The following is a 23075-nucleotide window of genomic DNA, read 5'->3' as shown; positions in this document are numbered from 1 at the left end:
TTGTTATTATTATGTGACGGGAAGATTTTCTTTTCAAGTCTATTCTGTTTGGTGTTCTGTAGGCCTCTTGTATGCTCGTATGCATCTCCTTCTTCAAATTGGGGAAATTTTCTTCTATTATTTGATTAAAGATATTTTCTGGACTGTGGAGTCGGTTGCCTTCTCTTTCCTCTATCCCTATTATTCTCAAGTTTCGTCTTTTCATGTTATCTTTTATTTCATGAATGCTTTGTGTCAGGAGCTTTTCAGATTTAGCATTTTCCTGGATGGTTGATTCCAGTTCTGCGATTGTATCTTCAAGTCCCGATATTCGTTCTTCCATCTCTTGCAATCTGTTAGATAATGCCACCTCTGAGATCCTTGTTTTCTTCTTTGATGCCTCTTGATCACGTTTTTCTTCTGTGTGTTCCTGTATCATAGCTTCCATTTTTATCTTCATGTCTTGGACTGTTTTAATGATTTCCTTCATCTGGTTATTTATATTTTTCTGAAATTCTTCAAATGCCTCTTTATATGATTCTTTTAACTCTTCAGCCCTCTTGTTTGCCTCCTCCTGCAATTGTTTACAGATTTTAATTGTTTCTTCCTTTATCATTGTCTTTACTAGGGCTTTGAGGTCCTTTTCTTGACTATCCATTGCTGTTAGGTTCTCCAGGTTGTTTTCACTGGGAATGCTGGTATCTGGAGATGCCAAACTGTTTTGGTTTTTGTTAGCATTCTTTCGCTGTCCTCTTGTCATTTTGATGTCTCTGATGTTGGAAGATATTTTGTAGTGACCTTCGCTGGTTGAGAGTGGTTAATTGATGACTGATTATAGGTCAGGTGCTCTTGCCTACAGTTCTCAAAGTCCAGCAATCTGTTTCTCTATTTATGTCCCTGGTCTTCTCGGAGTAGATCAGATACGCGGCTTATTGGTCGGCGCCATCTTGGAATCCCCCCATGAATTCACATTATTAACACTCAGAGGACTCATGTTTCTAAAGGAGTATAATGTATGCCATGATTTGTTGTTGTTGTTGTTGTTTTTGCTTTTATTTTCAAGAAAGGAGTTCTATCTGCAGCCTTAGCTCTCCTGGACTTGCTTTGTAGACCAGGCTGGCTTTAAACTCACAGAACTCTGCCTGCCTCTTCCTCCCCAATTGCTAGGATTACAGGCATGGGCTACCGCACCTGGCCAATGCATGCGTTTTTAAAAGCATTTTCTGTGTATATTTGCAAAGAGAAACGGAGAGCCCAAAAGGAGCATCCCACAGCCTGTAGATCAGCACATGTCCTCACGCAGCAATGACGTCAACTATTATCATGTCAATAGAAATCACTCAAGTGAAAAAAAAAGAACTCATTCTAAGAAGAAAGAGAATGAACTAATCTCTGAGCTCTGAAAAAGCATGACATGTCAGTGCGATTGCAAAATCTCTGATCTCAGATAGCAAGATTTTGATTGGACACAGAGCAAAATAGACTATTTAGTAGAGAAGGGTCCAATTATAGTATCTATCTTAAAGATTATTGTCTGTTCGATTATCTTATTGTTTAGATTACTCATTATCTCATTGTTTAGATTTTTACACTGAAAAGGGATTTCTAGCAATGAGAATTCAGTAGTGATGAACATCACAAGCACCCAATTTTCAGTCAGTAATAAAAACACTGATTGTTCATGGTAAGGAACCTCATGCTGGAATTGGAAATACTAAGATTGTGATAAATGGAACTGTTTAATCAAATCCTAATTATAATTTTACTTTCTTCCCCATTTTTACCCCTGAAAATAACTAGAAATTCTTAACTAAAAATTTGAAATGTCTAATTTCAGAGCATCAAATTTAGAGTAATGATTTGTTAAACTTTTACCACCTAATATCTATAAGCATGTAGGAATTTTTAGGAACTGCATATTTATGAAATAAGTTAGAGTGTGTGAACTCAAACTATAGAGGACTAATCACTGTAAATTCTTTCCTTTAGTTGTATTTATGCATACAAGTAAGCAAAAACTATGGTGGTAATTAACATATGCACCAGAAACTACCAGATGGCTCAGCAGAAAAAGGCACTTACTGTCAAGCATGAAGACAGGAGTTTAATCCACAAATTCCACATGCTGAAGAAAAGAATTAACTCTCACAAGTTGCCTTCTAATTTCCACTGGGGCATCTGGCACACATTGGTTCATGTACATACATACATACATACATACATACATACATAAATACATATATACACACACACACACAGAGAAAGATATATATATATATATAGATGTATATATATATATACATCTTGTAATTTTAAAGGAATACATATTATACCCAATGAAAATTCACTGCAGGGCTGGAGAGATGGCTCAGAGGTTGAGAGCACTGACTGCTCTTGCAGTGGTCCTGAGTTCAATTCCCAGCAGCCACAACCATTTATAATGTGATCCTATGCCCTCTTCCGGCCTAAAGGTGTACATGCAGGTACAACATTGTATACATAATAATAACAAATAAATCTTAAAAAGAAAACAGAAAGAAAGAAAAGAAAATTCACTGTAATGCAAAAAAGAAAAGAAAAATAGCCTGTGGAATTCTTTGTGAGACAATGACAAAATTAGAAAGACAGTCATTCTTGCAATCTTTAGAAAATAAATATATATAAGACACCATTCTGAAAAATAATAATCCATATAAAACTTAGCTAGAAAATTATATAGTAGAATAGTCTGAAATCACTTCAAGACACTGATCAATTTTAAAAACACAAAAGGAAGATAAAAACCTACAGTACTCAAGTATCTTGGAATGGGTACTGTCTTAGTTTTGTTTCCGGTAATGATAAAAATGCTGTGACTAAAGCCACTAAAAGAAGAAAAGTTTGGCTAATAGCTCCCAGTTGTTATGGGAGAAGTCAGGGCAGTAGGAGACAAAGCACCTACCCGACACCTACAATTAGAAAGGAAAGAGACAGGAGTGCATGCCCATGCTCAGTTTCCTGTCTCCATTTCATAAAGTCCAGAATTTCATGTCTAGGGAATGGTCTTATTGAGAAGGCCAAACCAACTTGGTTTGAATCAAGCCGCATGTTGAGCCTTAGGTTTCAGTTTCCCAGAAAGGGTCATTAGATGTCTCGAAAAGGCTGCTACAAAAGGGCAAGTAATCAGCAGGTGCTCCAACATCTGGCCTGGGCTAAACACCGTTTCTTCTCCAAGGTCAGAACCAATCAGGAGCGTACAAGTACTCCTTACCATGAACCAATCAATCCCAGCAAAGGTCGCATGGCCATGGCTGGAAATCCCCTAACTGGCTTTAAAAGGAGCCTACAAGCTCCTCTCCAGGTTGCTGTTTTTTATGAATGGTCCACAGCCTGCATGCTGGCTATTTCTGCAGAATAAACACTCTCTGCTTTTGCATACTACTTGAGTCTAGAGTTTTCCTTCAGTGATTATCAGGCCCTTACATCACCACAATGAAGATGAGTGTCCCCCACACAAATCATAATCAAGTTAATGTCCACGGGCATGCCCAGAGGACCATCTTCCAAAATATCACAACTAACAGAAAATAATTTCTTAAGAAGAAACATGGAACTGTTGTGTGGTGGCACAAGCCCTTAATCCCAGCACTCAGGAGGCAGAGGCAGATGGATCTCTGTGCCTTCAAGGCCAGCCAGGGCTACAGAGAGAGTCCATACAGCCAGGGCTGCACAAAGAAACCCTATCTTGAAAAACCAAACAGAAGGAGGAGAAGGAGGAAGAGGAGAAGGAAGTGGAAGAGAAGGAGGAGGAGGAGGAAGAGAAGGAGAAGGAGAAGGAGGAGGATTGGAAAGATGGCTTAGCAGTTAAGAGTACCATCTGCTCTTCCGGAGCTCCTGAGTTCAATTCCCAGCAACCACATGATGGCTAACAACAACCTATACTAGGATCTGATGCAGCCTTCTGGCATGCAGGAGTACATGCAGATAGAGCATTCATATACATAAAATAAATAATTTTTTAAAAAAGAAAATGAAGAACTAGCGAGACTAGGACACATCTATAACCTAGTCCTAGGGAGACAGAAAGAGGTTCAGGAATTCAAGCCCAGGTGACAGGATAGATGGTTGCAGAGACACCTGAGCATTCTCCACCTCTAAAACCATCACTCTGGTCCAAGCAACATCCATACATTCCCTAGTTTACGTCAACACACTCTCCTGATAGCTGCTTTTCTTCTTTCCTCATATCTCATCTCAGCAGTCTGTAGGTGAAAATGTTTACATTCCCACGGGATCACATTCAAACTGCTTCAATCCTCCTGATGTCCATGTGTCCACCTTACAGTTCATCTCTGTTGCTTTGTGCCCCTTAGCATTTCTTAGAATTCTTGAGAGTTTTATGCCACTCCCACTTGAAGCTTTAATTCAAGAACTCCTTCTATAAAAGTTTACCCAGGTGCTATTTTACTACTATTTCTATGACTCCTTCGGATGTCTCTTGAAATGATTTCTCCTGGAAAACTTTCCTCTCTTTCTTGACAATTAGTAGACTACATTATTCCTTACGGAGATCCTTTTATAGAAATTTCAAAAATGTATTTAATTCAGGAAAACGTTATTTAAATATACCTATCTATAAATATCACAACTAAGTTGCGATATTAAGAAAGACATTCTTGATGGTTGCAAATAATGTCCTATTACACTTGCCAAACATTCCATTGTCATCCTCAGCAAATACCCACGAGGTAATCAATAAATACTTGCAGTGTGCTCAATGAGTTCCCAGCTATAGCTAATGTGGTATTGCATTAAGTTTGTCTTGGGATAAACAAAAGTCAACCAGGATTGGATTGGGCATTTTAAAATTTTGAAAATGGATGATACCTACTGAATATACATGTAAAGACAAGGGGAAAACTGTGTATAGATTTTTTTTTGGAGGCAGGGTTTCTCTGTGAAGCCTTGGTTGTCCTGGACTCACTTTATAGACCAGGCAGGCCTCGAACTCACATCGATCTGCCTGCCTCTGCCTCCCAAGTACTGTGATTAAAGACGTGTATAGATTCTTATACAGAGAAGTCAGTACTGCTGATAGGATTATCATTGAGTAACTAGAGGAGACAGTGGGCTACACTGCAGAGGAATACATAGAACTGTTAAATTAAAATCAACTCTGTAAAAGAAATGAGGACAGCAAACTCTATTTTAGTCAGTCCTCTAAGCGGGCTATACAGATTTTGAAAACAAACTTGAGAAAGCAAATGTAATGCCCTTAGAAATCATGGTTAGGACATTCTAAGGCATTTTGCTGAGATGCCAGATAGGGGAACAAATGAAAGAAAAAGTAGTTAATTAAATTAAACAGGAGAAGCTGAATTCCACCTGCAACGAGGTGAGAAAAAAATGACAAAAGGCCACATGTGGTTAAAGTAATACATCATAAAAGCTCCCCAGGGGAAATGAGTCCTGTGTTAATCTCTTTTTTTGGCTCTAAGAGAAGAAGAAGGAAAAAAAAAAAAACTAAGCCTCCTGAATAAGATCATGTGAGTGCTTCCTTATCCCAGCAAGAGACAGAATCTCCATGGAAACTTCTCTTGCCCTGCACCCACACATTGCTCCTTCTACCTGCAAAGGCTGCCTTGAATCTCAAGAGAATCCTATGGAAGTGTCAATAGTTTTTAAATACTGAGAGAAACCTTAGGGGAGAATAGAAGCAGAGCTAGCTGACATTCCAACGTCATCATGAAAGTAATGGTTTTCTCTAGATCTCCTCAATGCCAGGGTTCGGACAAAACAGCTTCCTCAAGCCTTTGCTTCCTTTCCCTTACAATATGAGTTCAGTGAGCCACCCAGGTTTTAGTATGAGGCTGAACAGGGAAGAGAGCCACAAGGAGACAGTGGTGCTTGACCATCCTCATTATTTTCAGCTCATGGAACTGTGTTGTTCAGTGCAAACAACGCAGTAAGCCCATTACTATCCTCCAGAATTTATTGGTGAAGCAGTGTGTGTGTGTGTGTGTGTGTGTGTGTGTGTGTGTGTGTGTGTGTGTGTGTGTGTGTATGTGTGTGTGTGTGTGTGTGTGAGAGAGAGAGAGAGAGAGAGAGAGAGAGACAGAGACAGAGACAGAGAGAGAGAGACAGAGACAGAGGGAGACAGAGAGAGACAGAGAGAGAGACAGAGAGAGAAACAGAGAGACAGAGAGAGACAGACAGAGACAGAGAGAGAGGGAGGGGGAGGGAGAGAGAGAAAGAGGGAGAGAGAGGGAGGGAGAGAAGAGTTTGTGTGTGTGTTGAACTAAAAAGCTTTACACATTGAAGCAGTTCGCCAGGATAACAAAGAAAGATGTCTTTGAAATACTCTGAACGCATCAGGATAACAAAGAAGAAAGTGTGACACAACTATTTTATTCTGATTACCTAAATAAAATAAATAAACTCAGCAGTCATCGTTACAAGCAATGTTCTATGAATTCAGGAGAAAATATTTTTGTAAATTCTATGAATGTTATTTGTCCAATTACAGTCCCAGAAAACAACAGCCTTGTGTTCAGAATCTAGATGTTTCTTGACTTTTATTAATAGGAAACAATCAATCTATTCTTGACATTACTTCTCATTTGAAAAATCCAATTATTGTTAATTTTATATCAATTAGAATAATAAACCTTTCTTCAACTTAGGCCTCCCTCATTGTTGGCTGTGTTTAAACACCAAGGAAAAGTTAAGTCATGTGCTTTCCAGAGGATAAAAGCTTAGAGTAAAGGCTGAGAATATTTGATGTAGGCCGGGGGAGTGGTTATATAGGTCTCAGCCAAGACATGTGATAGTCACTGTAGGGGTTGCTGGAAAAGAAGTCTGTGACTCTCATTAACCCATTTAAGCAGATCCTGTACCATCTAAAGGGGAAAATGTTCCTGGCTGTTTTGTATTGCATTCTGTGGAGTTTCCAGATCTCTGCTGGCCATTTTCCTCGAGCCTGTGCCTCTTCTAAAAACTTGATGGAAAAAGAATGCTGCCCACCATGGATGGGTGATGGGAGTCCTTGTGGCCAGCTTTCAGGCAGAGGTTCTTGTCAAGACATCCTTCTGTCCAATGCACCATCTGGACCTCAATTCCCCTTCAAAGGGGTGGATGACCGTGAGTCCTGGCCCTCTGTGTTTTATAATAGGACCTGCCAGTGCTCTGGCAACTTCATGGGATTCAACTGCGGAAGCTGTAAGTTTGGATTTGTGGGACCAAATTGTACAGAGAAGAGACTCTTAATTCGAAGAAACATCTACGATTTGAGTGCCTCAGAAAAGAATAAGTTCTTTTCTTACCTCACTTTAGCGAAGCATACTATCAGCCCACTCTATGTCATCCCCACAGGCACCTATGGTCAAATGAACAATGGGTCAACACCTATGTTTAATGACATCAACATCTATGACCTCTTTGTCTGGATGCATTACTATGTGTCAAGGGACACACTGCTTGGAGGCTCTGAAATATGGAGGGACATTGATTTTGCCCACGAAGCACCAGGGTTTCTGCCTTGGCACAGACTTTTCTTGCTATTGTGTGAACACGAAATACAGGAGCTAACCGGGGATGAGAACTTCACTATTCCATTCTGGGACTGGAGGGATGCGGAAAACTGTGACATTTGCACAGATGAGTACTTGGGAGGTCACCACCCTGAAAACCCTAACCTTCTCAGCCCAGCATCCTTTTTCTCCTCCTGGCAGGTAAGACACACTACATACTGTAAATTGATAAAGGAATGGTACTTCTGTAGCCACATCTTCATGCAGGTTTCTGTTTATATTTCTGCTGATGTCTCAGTGCAAAAAGGTACCTTACAAACAGATAGTGATGCTTCTTGACTTTTTATTTTCCCGAGGAAAGTTTGAAATTAAGCGTGTATCTGTTGTGCTTATTTTTGTAATATATAACAGCTTTATTAGACTGCTAAGCTGCTTTGAACAAAGACTGCTAGCTACGCCACTGTATTTCTAGCATCTACAATGGTATCTGGCATACACAGTAGCTCAGAGTTATTTAGGAGTGGATGAGTAGCCAAATTATGTTAGTCCATGATTCTAAATAATGAAATTAATATTAACGGTAGAATCTAAAAGTATACTACTTTAAAGTATAAATCTGGCCCTAACCCAGATCTATTAATCAGGATCTTCAAGGCATAGTGCTGAGATAACTCACTAAGTATCAGTAATGACCTTTATTACATGGTTGCCTGATAAACAATAATTGCATAAAAATTGTTTAAATTTTTTAGTTGTTTAAATTTTAAAGGATGCCGACTCTCAAATAGCTAAGTAATGAAGATAGGTAAAGTATGGTGAATGAGTATTTAGAATATGTGAATCTCTATTGAATGTATTTGTATACATTAACTGATTTAATGTGCATTTAATATCAGTATATTGCCATTTTAAAGTCAAGAGATACCACGTCATTTGTCAAAATTGCTTTATGACAGCACTGTTGGTAAATAGCAAAGATGGTATTTGTAAATAGTGACAATGGCTGTCTGACTAATCTATGTTATTTTCAGGGACAAAACTGCCCTTTTGTATGGACCCAGCTCTTTCTAAATGTTTTCATGAGGATGAAGAAGAAATTCATCTTTTTCCTACTTTAAAAATGTTAGACAAAGAATTGAGGCATTGTTATTTTGAGATTACATTTTTGTTTTTTCTTATTATCTTTCTTCATTCTGTATTAGAGGCAAAAGGTAAAGAAATATATGTTAAATTATTTTTCCTTTACATAAAACACATGTGAGAAAAAATGTTTTTCTGTCAGATCTTCTAAAATTCCCCACTACAATTATTCTGCCTACCAACTCAGATGGGATGAGAACCCTGCGTAGGCTACCCACACCCACCATTTTGAAATACAAATGCCCTTTATCCCTGCTGCACACATACCTCCAAAATGGAGCCTCTTATTAAATTATCATTGCAAAAGACAGCTGACAATTACTGGTGTCAATGGTGCTAAGAGTTTACTAAACCTAGTGCATACTATATATGGAGGTACTGTGATGGAAAGCAACATTGTTGTCTATTTTCACTTATTCTACCTTAGCTTATGAACTGCAGCACCCTCATCTGGCTCTCTTCTCCCCTGGTTATCGCTTCCCGGTCTGTCAGACTTAGCTGTGGGATTCTCTCAGCTACAGTACTTTGATTTGCCTTGCTTAACGCATAAAGACTGAAGGATCCTCCAAATTATCAAGAGTTGCAATACATCCACTGAGCTCAGGAGGAAGATATAAGTTAATATTTAGTTATGCACGGTGTCTACTACTAGGTGATACCCAGCTTTAATGTTTCTAACCATGTTTTGAATACTGAACTCAAACTTTTCCTCTTTATCTGCTTATAATTATTGTCAAGTATATAAGTATAAAAAAAAATCTGCCCTGGTAAGTCCAGAACTGTAGATGCTACATTACTGCCTCCAACGTGTATTACACTTATTGGGCTGTTCAGGAAAGGGGCTTTTTAATGTAAATTTGGCAAAAGTGGGGTGGGGGAGAAATCACTGAAGAAAAGCAAACAAAAATTTTAAAAAGAAATTAACAAAATGAAACAAAAAACTTTATAAGCAAACAACATTATTTTTTGAATTACTGATATATTTTTAAGTTTAATTTTTACATGTACATGTATATGATTACACATATATACAATAACATATATAGCAAGAAGGACCACAAAACAATTAGGAATTACATAAATATAACATTCATAGTATTTTGTCTATTGGTATTTGGCAAACTTGAAGAAAACATCTTTCCTATCTTGGTGAGTTTATAATTCTAAAAGTAAATCAATATCTATCATCGCTTATCTTTATCGTCTAAAAACCTCTATTTAGACCTAAAAACAAATTAACCCCTAAACATCTAAGCTTAATTATAAAACCAAATTACTTGGTCTTCAACCCTCCCAATCGTATTTGGGCCCCTACAAAGATATTATGCATCCAAAGCAGCAGGAAGAAGCCTTAAAGAGAGACTGATGCCCCATCTCCCTTAAGTGGGCTTGGGTAGAGTTGTTCTCTTGGGATATGGATATTTATATGCATTGGCAGTAGGTTATAAATTATTATTGGACTTATTCAGAGAGAAAACGCGATTGGACTCAGGGATTTCTCTCTTTTCCTTTATCTTTCTTTCTTAGGCATAGAGATAGGGGTTGAAAAGAAAGAAGGAAGAATATAGAAATACATAGGGATGACAGGACAAAACGCAGATTATTGAATCTACTCCTCAACCTAAGGCCTTAACTGTTACTCACAAACAAGGTTATTTTTAATTCATTGGTAAACAACCTTATTTTAAAAAGAGATTAAATGAATAAATGTTTGCTCTATCTACCTAATCTCTGCACTGTGCAGGGATAAACAGTTGGAACGTGACAGATAACCTAATTCTTGTCTGTTTTCTTTACTCACACAATCTTTCTTGTTACAGTTCTTCAAAAATGAAGATTTCCCTCTCCTCAATGCTTCCCATTAGGCGAGAGTTAGAGAGCAGGAGAGGAGGGCTATAGTTAAAACACACTATATGCTTACATGTGTATGTCCTTAGTAAACCTCTGCTTAGTGAAGATGTACTGGAGAAAAAGAAGCCATATCATTTTAAAAGAGCACTGACAAATGGCTTACTGAAATGGAAGCAACGCAAATTAGGATTGTTTCTGCCTTGAAAGATGGCTCATCTATTAGGATTACTAGTTATTCTGTCATATGCCTTCAGTTCAATTCCCCGCATTAATATAGCCCCTTACAACCATCTGCAAGCCCATTTCCTGTGTATATGATGTCCTCTTCTGATCTCCCTGGGCACCAGGCACACGTGGTGTGCAGACACACATGCAGACAAGCCAACCATAGACATGAAAATAATACATTAATGAGTAAACTAATAACAAATGTTCACATTGCTCTAATTCAATCACTGTCAGTAAGAAAATCATTGACAGCTTTTATGATTGTTCCGTGGTTACTTGAGCATCAGTCGTCCAACACCTTGCTGGAGACACAGAGTCAACAGGTCTATTGTAAAGTGCCAATGTCTGTCCTTTTTGTTTATATGAGGAAGAAGTCCCACAGGGTAGCCGTAGGCTGACCTACAACTTACTCTACAGCCTAGGCTGGTCTCCTCCTGCCCTCTGCCCCACAAGGGAGGGTCTTAATGTGGTTCTAGGGTGCAGAAAGCACTGAGATTCACAGATTTAATTAATATGGAGATTGTTTAGTTATCTCTTTACTTTCCTTTACGAAAGCAGGGTTTCCGTAATGAACACACTGTTAATTTGAATGCTTCTGTCTAAATTAAACATTCAAATTAAAAACCAGACTGTTTTGTGTTAGATGAGATCAAATAGCTTCCAAGTTAAAATGAGCTCATTAATACTTTCCAAGTTAGGTAGGCTGTAGCCCATCTCATACACATAGCTTTTTATTTGACAAAAGAGGACATTAGAGCTTTGATAGCATTTGCCCATTCCAAACTGAGAGATTTTTTTTTTGTGGTATCTCATGGACTGCTCACATTTCATAAAGCATTAGTCTGAAACAGTAGGAGGATTTGTCTACAGTAATCAGTTGAGGACAGAACCCAAGTTACTATGTCTCCATCACTATTTAAGTAAACTGTCTTGACTTGCACTTAAAATAGGTCTATATAAACTAATTTATGGATGTATAACTTGACAGGTAGTTACTTTTACTCTCTTTTGTACTCTTCCGTTGACCCAGGTTTGATTCCCAGCACCCACAGAATGGCTTTACAATCATTTGTAACGCCAGTCCCAGGAGATTTGATATCTTCTGGTCACTATGGGCACCAGGAACACACATGGTCCATGGAGTTGCATTAAGCAGAACACCCATACACATTAAAAACAAAAACAAAAACAAACACACTGTCATATTTTCCAAGATAGAAACTATAAGTAAATTTGTAGCCATACACAGAGAGACCATGACAGAATGGGCTTCATAATCACCTGCTAAATTAAACAAAAATGAAAATCTGAGAAATTTAAATCTTATCCTACCTGGATTTCTGAGGTCTCAGCCCATATTTTACAGCAGTGGATCCTCAGTGCAGAAGACAAAATGCCAATAGATAACACTTGCTTAACATCTAAAAGAAGGCATTTTGTGCAGTGACTGCTGGTCTCCAGGGGGTGAGGGTGGGAGAGGGAAGAGAATGCTAATGTGTACATATAAATAATGTAAATATGGGGTATAGTCATAATACATCTAAGCATTATTTGAGTTGATAATTACTTGGCAAGCTTTTAAAAATAGATATCACCATGTAATTCATGTTAATTGTTTTAGGAAGACTTAATGTGCAATCAGTCTTTTTCTAGCTTGTTATTTATCCATTTGTTTGATTATTATCAAAAATATTTTTCAAGCTGAGTCATTATAATAGTTCATAATGTTTTTAAAGGAAGATACTGGATGACATTTAAGTACAATACATGTGTTCAATACTACTACATATAATGTTATGCAATCAATAGAGAAACTAACCTAAGAAGAAGAGGTGTGTCAAAGAGAGCTGTCATGATGGATCACAGTGGAGAGGAAAATGCTTCCTGATGATAGATGTGAGTGAACTGCAGCCAGGAAATTCACTCATCAGGTGGAAAGCATATCACATGGAAGCCACAGGGGGAAGAAAAAACAAAGTCACATTCAGCAGAAAGTCATGGGTTTAGGTAACCATGACAACTGCTCTGTGAAATAACAGCTTCTCTTTTTTCTTTATGAAAAAGATTTTGTGGAATGTCATATGCTTTAGTGGGTTTTTTTTTTTTCAGGAAAAACTCAAATACCATAATAAAATCTTTGCTCCTGAAGGCTTTTAAGAGCTGATGGTTTATTGCTACTTCTTAAATTTAATAGAACACTATCATGTTTCACCTACAATACTAATACATCTGTTTCTTCTGCCTCCCTTTCTTTGTTTCTTTGCACTTGCATATTTCGCTATGCTCCTCCAAGTATATGCTACAAATCATTTGTGGTTAGAAAAAGAAAGAAACAGATTATCACCAGAAACCCTGGGCTTAGTCCAATTTCTGTCAGTTGCCAAACACTACTAAACAAGCCATTTAGAATTAATGACCTTTAATATTTTTTAACAAAAAAAATTGTTGTTATTATATATTATTGTTTTCTATGCTAATGACAGAACAGAACCTAGCAGAAAACAATGTACCCTCCTATAAAAACCACTATCCTTTGGCTCACATAAACATGAGCTAATGTTACTTCTCCACGGTAACTACAAGACACTCAAGAAGATACCTAAATATTTAAGAGATATTTTTGTTTCTAAAAGATACAGTGGCTCAATATAGCATTATTATAAAACAATTTAAAGAAATCAGTTCATGTAAAATTATTTGTTTAATCTCTGTTTATCTTGTCACATTGTTTTGAGTTGATATATGAGAAATACTTTAAAGAAATGCTTGAAATGATACATTTTAGGATCAGTTATTATAATAATGAATATTGAACACTCATATACTTAGAGATAAAAATTAACTGCATATCTGAGTAATGATTTTATATTCAGTATCAGTTATAAATTTTGGCATTGCTGGGGGTGAGACAATCTGAGGGTGGGACCCAGGGCCTTATACATGCTACCAAAGTATTATAGTACACAGCTACATCTCAGCCATAATTATTAATCCTTTATATCTGTCACTGTATCTTGTGCTTTAAGTATGTTAAACTATTTGATCCTGAGTAAAGAGTCAATATGCTCTCCATTTAGAGATAGACAGTCTTGATAGATAGTCTGCATAATTTGCCTAAGGCCAGGGGGTTAATCAAATCTATACTAGATACTATCTCTCTGACTATAATATCTAGGGCCATAGCCACAATGGTAACAATCTCTCTATCGAACAAAAAGACAAAAATTTGGAGCTACCTTTAAAAAATATTATTTCTGCAACCACAGTATCTTTTCTATGCATTACTAACACTTAGTCACATGGGAGTTAACATTTCAGCAAAAATAGTTTCATCCAACCTCTCTAATGTAACTGAGTCTGCTGTAAGTGTTGTTTCTGCAAAAAGAGTATTTTTTAAGTACCCTGAGGATTAATAATCAAATAGGTATGAAATGACTTTCTCCATGCCCTTGCATGATGTCTATTGACATTGCAAAGACATCCAACCTGCCACATTCAGAGTAGAAGCTGCACTAGTTTTATGAAACTGTTCACAAGTCATTAATATGGAGAAGTAACTGAGGTATGTAAAGCTTTAGACTCAGAAATGCTGTATTTATGCATTTTCAAATATCTTCATATGTAAGAAATAGATATTTTAAGGAAGAGATCGAAGTCTGAATAGTAAATTCATTTATGGTTCATATATATTTTACATATATAGCTTGAAGATAATCTTATATACTTTTTGGACATTTTCCCCTGCTTTTGTCGCATGTAGTAAAATGCAGAATTTTCACTTACAGAAATCAAGGCAATTTAAAGTTTCAACATTCTGGGTTGGAGTTTGGATTGGGATTCTGAAGCTGCACAAGCATCATGATTTGAATGGATTTCTAGGACCCACCCCCATTCTTAGTCCTTTTTGAGTCAGGCATGTAATAATTATTTTTACTAAGTTTTCCCTTCATCTTGAAGAATCTGTAGGGTCTTTGACCCCACCAGGTGAACATATCTGTGTCTAACCATGGGCAGAAAAATGGGGTATAGGGAAGCGTGAGCAGCAGCGTGCAGAGCAGAGGAGTCAGTGGAGCCTCAGCAAGGACCACATGGGAGGAAAGCATGTGGCCCATACTGGCCAGGTAAACAACATGCTTTGGTGGGAAATTTTAAAATAATGTTTGACAGAATCAATGTGAAGAAAAAGAACCGGATGGCAGCATACAAAATAAAACCCACTGTTTTCTGGCTTTAATTGTAGGCTGGTTGGTGTGAAAGTATAAAGAAAAGAATTTTTTGATATTGTTATAATACTTTTGTGACTTATGAAAACTATGTTGGAATTTTAAGACATAAACACATGTATATGTTTAGAATATGAAAATTTTCATGACTGTGATTGGTGGGTAAAGTCATGAAACTCATCCATACATGCAACCAAAGAGTACAAAGAGAAAGAAAGAGTTTATAAACCTGAGTTCTACATCAAGCCCAGGTTCATCACTGTGTTGGTTACTTTATCAGTTTTACACAAACTTAGACATGCTTGGGAAAAAAGGATCTCAATTGAGTAATTTCTTGTAAAAGATTGGCATGCTGGCTTCCTAATAGGGAACTTTAATTGCTGACTGGTGTGGAAATGGCCAGTCCACTTTGGGTAGTCTCATCTTCGAGCAAGTAGGCCTGGGTTGTATAAGAGGATAATTGAGTAAGTCAGAACAAGGCAAGGGATGCAAGCCAATAGATAGCATTGCTCTGTTGTCTTTGCTTCATTCCCTTCCTGCTTTGAGGTTTGTTTCAATCTTTCCCTAGGATAAATTTTAGCATCCTATGATTCAAGTAAAACCTTTTCTCCCTAAGTTGGCTTTGGTTAGTCTTGGGTCACAGCAACAAAAAGCAAACTAGCACAATAAACATATATCTATTACAGTGTGCAATGCTCAGAAATTAACCTACCCTTTTAAGATGAATCACTTTGTAATTTTTTTTCCTTTAAATTCTGGAGAAGCTTGCGTGTGAATTTGAGTTTCACAGTGAAGCCCTGGGAACCAGAAACAGACCACAGGAGTTTACCTAGGCCCTCTGCTCAATGCAGTTTCACCCTTGTGGTATGCTATTTTGAGAAAACATCATTACCTTTCTGGAGTGTTAGATGTCACTCCCAATATATTAGTACCAGCCTCATCTAGTCTCCAGTTTGGGGGAGCTACTGGTAGGAACATCAACAGTGACCCACCATTGTCATTCTTGGGAAGGATGAATCTATCTGAACATGTTGGTATAAAGTGAAGCAGGCGAGCTTCAGGGCTGACAGACTGATAGCAAAATGGGCAGAAAGCTAATTACCACAGGCACTTCTCAGCAGCATCACTCTATGAATTAATGTGTGCCCTTCAAATTTATTTGTTGAAGTTGGAACTCCCAATGTAACTAACCGAATTTCCAGATAGGACTTGAAAGTAATCCAAGTTAAATGGAGAACTTAGACCACCAATTTAGGCATTTATTGTTATTGCATATAGGCATTTACTAGCCTAAATTGTGCTCAGAATGTACCCAATAGTTGTAATTCATAAATTGGAATAATATTTCATTTTTATGGTTTTGGGTAGCTTGTCACTACTGACTCTGCCTCCCAAATGTACTCCAAACCACCCATTAGGCAAGTCTTCCCTCACTCTTCTTCCTTTTATCCCCTCCAAGTACAATAATTAATTTTATAAGGACTCCTCTGCTCAAATAAAGACATTTCATTTTACACTGTTGGATCCTGACTGCCAAAACCAAATGCAAACTAGCTGAAGAACTGGGAATCTGCTGTTCATTTCAACATAGAAGTACTGTAAAACATTGGCCGTCGAACTCTTTCGCACGAGTTATAAATGCATTGAGAGGGACAGAGGCAATGCTCTGTGGGGCCAAAAGACTGCACCACCAGGGAATCTGGTATGGAAGTAGAGAAATGCGAAGTGTGTCCAAAGCTCAGTCTTGAGATTGGTAGAAGGAACAATCCTCGCTGTTCTGAGCCTGCACGCCCTGGCACATGGAGCGACCACTTATCTCCCCAATTCTCAAGACGATCACGTAGCCTGGCACCTGGAATTCCTCTCCATGCACATAGGGAATCTCCAACATCCATCCCCAACCAATGATACCTGCCCACCCTGGAATCCATTCCCATTCCCCCAAGGTTCATATAAACCCCTTATTCACTCCAAATAAATGTACACAAACTGTTTCACTGAGTATCATCTAAGAGTCGCTGTGTCTACGCTAAAAGACTATAGTAACTTGAAGAGCTGCTTCAGAGAGGGCTTTCTCTCTCTGGGCATTCACCGCTGGACCTGGACCCTCGGATCCGCCCATGTGACTGAGCTTCGTTTCTTCCTCTTATGCCTGGACGCTAAGAGCTATAACATTGAAAACTTCAAGGAAGGACTTTTTCCTCTCCTCCGGACTGGAGAGACGTAACACTGAAAACCTTGGAGAAGGACTTCTCTCAGCATTACCCTCCAGATTGGGATCCTGCAGACCACAGCTGTTCTGGCCTCTGCTTCATGCTTTCCAGCCTGATGTGCTGCAGCAACTGGACACTACCTTCCCCTGCCTCTCCCTCAAGGAGGAAGCACAACAAGAAACCACGTGGCTCAGTGGTTAAAATATTTGCAGCGCAAGCCTTAAAAACTGGAGATCAGATAATCAGCACCCTCTTAATCCCTGAGTGGGGCTAGTAGCTTCCTGTTAGTATCCTAGTGCTTGCAAACCAGAGCAAGCTTCTTAGCCAAACTAATCAAGTCAATGAGTACCATGTATACCATGCTGAGTGACTGAGAAAGACATACAACATCAACCTCTGCCTTCCATGGGCATACACAAACATGTATATGTGCAAGTACACCTGAAAACACACATTGTAGCAACACTCATGCAAACATACATTTATGTCAATGTTACATACATATATGCACACACCATTAAGAGTAAATAAATAACTGGACAAAGTACAGCAAAGTTGGAGCTGAGAACATTGTGATGGAGATGTCTATTACCTTCAAAGTGTCACTTGCCTTCTATGAGCCTAAGTTTACTTATTAATGTGGGAAAGTATTGCCACATGATTTAAATGAAATGCTTCAGGTATCGTGGCTCCTAAAAACATTTCCTATAAAAATGTGAAGGATTGTTAGTTTAAAAACAAAAAAATGTCCTGCCAGAAAGTCGCAGAGGAATCATGGAAACTGCTATGCATTTAAAAGTCTATATGAGGAAGACTATGTAGTATATCACCCTAGCCATTAAAAATGGGTCTGTTATCACAAACACAAAAATCATGGAGTGGGATTATCAACAATCCTTGGCATTTCTGGTTATTGCTAATAAATATTTGTTTAATGATTATTATTGCTCATATGATACACTATTGACTTTACATGGAGCAGTAGCTGCCTTATTGTCATAACCTGAGATTTAGTATCTTACATGGTGGTTAATATATAGTAGAGGTTTCACAAGTTAATTTTATCTCAAATATTTATATAAAGTACTCATTTTTTATCACAATTTGGTGATAAGGCTCTGCAAGCCTAAGTCCATCTTTTATCCGCCAAACTCCACTGCATCCTTTGACAATTTGCATCTAATCGCCAGAGAGCCGGAGGAAGATAATGAGGAGTAATTTCAACATCCCCCCTTCTCTTGTCTCAGAGGTAACTCATTTAACATAAATTGTTTTTTCACAGATCATTTGTAGCAGATCAGAAGAATATAATAGCCGTCAGGTTTTATGTGATGGGACACCTGAGGGACCACTATTGCGCAATCCTGGAAACCATGACAAAGCCAAAACCCCCAGGCTCCCGTCTTCAGCAGATGTAGAATTTTGTCTGAGTATGACCCAGTATGAAGCTGGACCAATGGATAGAACTGCCAATTTCAGCTTTAGAAACACATTGGAAGGTAATATACATGTTTTCACGAATTTTTATTTTTTTTATCCTTGTTTATAATTTATTTCCAGAACTTTTGGGCTCAGAGATATTCACAAGTTGGAACTTTGTGAGTTGTGTAATGCTATGCTTTGCATATACCCATACAGGAAACATAACCAGCTCATAGCATCACATAATACCACAACAGTTCAGTAATATGAAAATAAGTTGTGCACTGTACCCACAATGGAAAAAATGGGGGAAAACTAAGAGTTTTCTACAAAAGAAACAGCTCTCTGAAATGATAAAAAAAAAATCTTTAAATGCCATATTCTGTATATCTTAGAGGGTTTTGAAGACCTTATCTATGGATTTTACCTTATATATCTATGCAATCATATCTCTGTTACATCTAGGATGCATGTATATTCTTGTGATAAGGAAAACACTAGTATTGATATGAACATGATCTGATCAAATAACAATTAACTTGTATTATTTAATTATCTTAATAGCCTGTGATAGCACTTTGAAAATATTGGAAGCAAACCTTGTATTATAACTGAGTTGTATGGGTACAATACCACATATTAGAGCAGAAATTATATATAATGTGTATAAAGAATGAGACAGGTTAACTCTTGGCATTATCCAGCCTACCTCAAAGAAGATGATGAGCATCAAAGAACCTCATTCTAGAAATGGCTTCAAGTGTAGCAAATAAGCCACTGGGTAAAATGTCCTCATTTCTGCCACAGACAGAATTCTGCCTAAAAATGGGTAAGCTTGGATGCAGGCCGACTTGACAGGCAAACTCTCCCAAGACAGGGTGTAGGGAAGGGAAGAAGTCATAGAAACAACTTATACCAGTTTTTCTGCTAGGGAAATTGTCACAGTTCAACCATAACAAGGAGTTGTACAAAATGGTGCAGCCCTGGCTAACATTTTTCCTTTTCTTCTTTCATTCCAAGCCATAATCCTAAAGCCTTATACCCATATATAACTTAAGAAAGAAAGAAATGCTGTTAAGATATAATTACATTTATTCTTTTACAGCAATAAAATGATGCTTTTAAAAAAAGCATTTGTTATGTGCAGAACACCCTGGCAAACACTTTATGTGATGTATCAAACTTTACAAATGTCTTCTGTAGATGATGTTATTATGCTCAGCTGAAAGGGGGATGGCAGGTTCAGAAATGTTAAATAATAGGGCTATCCTTGGTCAGCAACTAAGTGGAAGTCCCAAATGTGTACCTACTTTGTTTAAGGACATTGTCATTGTTAAGTTGCACTCTGATGGCCCATATAGTTCTTGAGTTGCCTGAGGTCATACAGTATTGTGGTAAATACAATATCAGCAGATACAGTTGTTTGGAGGGAACCGCTGAACAGGTTCTTGTATCCCTAAACAGAGATTTAGATATAGAGACATTGTAGGAAGCACAGAGGGAAAGAAGTGGCCCGAAGCAGAGCAAAGGCTTGGAAGCTCAACAGCAATGCTACACAATGATCACATTTCATGGGTTTTCTGGCTTACTTGCATAGCATTGGCTTTTTTTTTTTCAGCATGTTTTATCTCCACCTTGCTCTTGCGCTCTGGTACCCACCTTTGCTCTTGGTTAAGAGACTTTTCTCCCATGATAATTTGGCGGCTTTTGTGAAAGAACTTCCAGACCTCACTGTCTCCCCTAATCCTTTGTCTTGGATATATACAATGGAAATGTATGCTGTCACAAAGAAAATTGAAATCCTTACATTTACAGAAAAATGGATGAAACTGGAAATCATTAAACAAAATAAGTCAGACTCATAAAAACAATGATAACATTGTTTGTCATGCATAAAACTTAGATTTAAAATCACATTTGTGTATGTTTATGAATATGTATATCTATAGTTGTAGATGTACATGTGTAATTCATGAGGCTGAAAAGAGGAACATAATGGAAATGACAAGATATTAAGGAGAATGGTAAAGAATAAATAGAACACATTTACTAAGGAGACAGATGCTGGGGTTAACTGGAGGAAACAAAGGAAGTAGCATTAAGAGTGCAATGAAGATGCAGAGCAAAGAACACACTATTTATGTAACATATGTATGCAGAGATAAAAATGAAACCATTACCTTATATGCTTACTTAAAGTTTTGAATAAAAAAATAAGTGGACAGTATCATTTTAGTGTTTTTCCAATTTAACAAGGCAATTCCTGCTGGCTGCAGAGTCTGCAGGCAGTAACAGACGTGCACAGTGTCATACGTATTGCCTGAAAGGACTGTATGAGCCCCCGGCATTTGCCAGGGTTTACACAACAAGTTTTCCAAATGCTAACATAGGAGATTTGCAAGACAGACTGTACTGTGAATAATATTTGAGTACTTCAGGGCTTGTTTGTTTGTTTGTTTGTTTGTTGTTTGTTGTTTTTGTTTTGCCAAAATTTTAATCATCAATGATATCATTACCCCCACCATCATCATAGATGTTGTTGATTGGGCATGGAGTAGGCACTGAAATGAAGCAAAGGGATTTCATTCATTTAAAACATAAAGTGAAAGAAAAGTGATGTCGTTGTAAGTATCATAGATACTCACAACTGGTCAAAATGCAGAGAATAAATGACTGTGAGATGCCCATGCCAATTGGTACATCTACAGTGAAACCTCCACAAGGAAGAGCTCTCATGACTTGTCAATGTGGAAAGGGCAAAATTTTACAAGGCTGTATTCATAGATGACGAGCCATAGGAAGCAATGGCTGCCAACAGAAGGGGAATCAGTTTTCTCCAGATCACTAATTGGTTATCCAATCCTAAGATGTCATCCCAAAACACATATTCAATTGAACAACACTAATTGGACTCATGATAGTGTGGTGTGTGTGTGTGTGTGTGTGTGTGTGTGTGTGTGTGTGTGTGTGTGTTTAAAACAACAATTATAGAAGAGGTCATGTATTCAAGAGTAAATTAGGGGAACAGGGTAGCTGGGAAAAAGAGAAGGGTGGAAAATATGTACATAAAGTACTCATCTACAAAATTCTCCAAAAATTAAATTAAAATTTAAGTTAAAAGTGCTTCTTATTAATTACTTTACTGGAGAGAGAGAGTTCAGAGTGCTCAGGGTTTAAAGCAGTAAACAGCAGCAGCAGCAGCAGCAGCAGCAGCAGGAGGAGGAGGAGGACATGGCTCCAGAGGCTGCTCTACCTGCTGATCTCAAACACAGGGCTACCAGGTTCCAATGCCCTTCTTGGTAGATGAAATAGTTTCCAGCAACTCAAGCTGGGCAAATTCACTTCACTGCTTGAGTTGAGCCTTCTGTAGATTGAGTTCTCAACATCTTGTTAACATCTGGCCCTCCTGAGTTCTGGAACTGCCCTCTCGTGATATAGCAAGTTAAATCCTGATCCCTGACTTGTGTTTACTCCCTGTTCTAAGGTATCAACCAAGCTCAGTTTTAAACATAAGATTCCCTCTCAGAATTACAGCTGACCACTGTTGTCTGAGTCATATAGAGGTACAAATGAGATTCCTATCTGTAACTGATTTGTCCACCAAAAGAATCATCATGCACTTAAGTTGACTCTCCTATACTGTATTCAAGGCTTTTGAAGTTCCTGTGCTTTTCCCGAGGTTTAGATGGACTATCTTTTTTCACCAGGATAACCCGGTATACTTTTTGAACAGGGTTTCTGTTTCCTCTCTTCTTTTGACTAGAGAGCTGTGTGGATGAGCCATGTTTCATCTAGCTTTTTTTTTTCTGGTATATTACCCACCGTATTCCCAGCAGTATGAATTTCTAAAGAAAAACTTTCTTTTTTCTTTTTTTTTTTCTCCTTCAAATATAACATGCTGCTTTTATACTGACTCTTCTTGTTTGGCTGATGAGACATGGCTTCATGACTACCCACATATCTCAAAAGTTAATGTATTAGACAAAAATACATACCTGTATTAGTTTAATCAAAAAAGAATCCTAGAGAATGAATTACTTTCAAGAGATTTTTTAATAAAAATTAGGAATAAGTATTGAATATAACACAGATATTTTCCCTTGTAATATAGGTAGCAACTAGTTCACCATGAAATAATCACCCCCCCAAAAGAGGGGTAAAGTCCTTTAAATAGTGCTGCTATTGCTTAGTAAAGAATCTTAATCAAAGTTCATTGTCAGAGGTTGCCCTATGACAAAAACCTGGAAAAGTTCATCCAGATAAGGACTCATCACAAGAGGGCCTTCCCTATGTGGAAGTACATTTTGAAAAGGAGGCTTCAGCTTTTCCTGCCAATAAGCATGGTAACTATTAAGAAAAACTTAACTTGAGCAGAAAAGTTATTGCCAATTTTAATTGTTACCACAAATAATAGCTTTACATAGACAAGAGAAATAATAGATCCGAGCTTTGATTCCTGACATATATTTGACTCAAATCCCAACTCTGCCACAGCTATGAGATCTAAAACA

The 23075-nt window shown here is 37.8% G+C and overlaps 2 protein-coding genes across 5 annotated transcripts in view; one reads left to right on the top strand and one right to left on the bottom strand.

Moving 5' to 3' along the window:
* GRM5 (glutamate metabotropic receptor 5) overlaps positions 1-23075 on the bottom strand; it is an 879135-nt gene that overhangs the window by 524382 nt on the left and 331678 nt on the right. The gene's annotated exons all lie outside the window — the stretch shown is intronic.
* TYR (tyrosinase) overlaps positions 6750-23075 on the top strand; it is a 127744-nt gene continuing 111418 nt past the window's right edge. For all 4 annotated transcript variants that reach the window (XM_084772164.1, XM_084772162.1, XM_084772163.1 and 1 more), the window contains exons 1-2: positions 6750-7688; positions 18425-18641. In XM_084772164.1, the coding sequence (XP_084628290.1) occupies positions 6870-7688; positions 18425-18641 (1036 nt within the window). In that variant the 5' untranslated portion in view covers positions 6750-6869. The remainder of the gene's footprint in view (positions 7689-18424; positions 18642-23075) is intronic.

This window comes from Acomys minous (assembly GCF_964271855.1).
Source record: "Acomys minous genome assembly, chromosome: 2".
Classification (NCBI taxonomy): domain Eukaryota; kingdom Metazoa; phylum Chordata; class Mammalia; order Rodentia; family Muridae; genus Acomys; species Acomys minous.
This window is presented reverse-complemented; position numbering and strand designations above follow the sequence as displayed.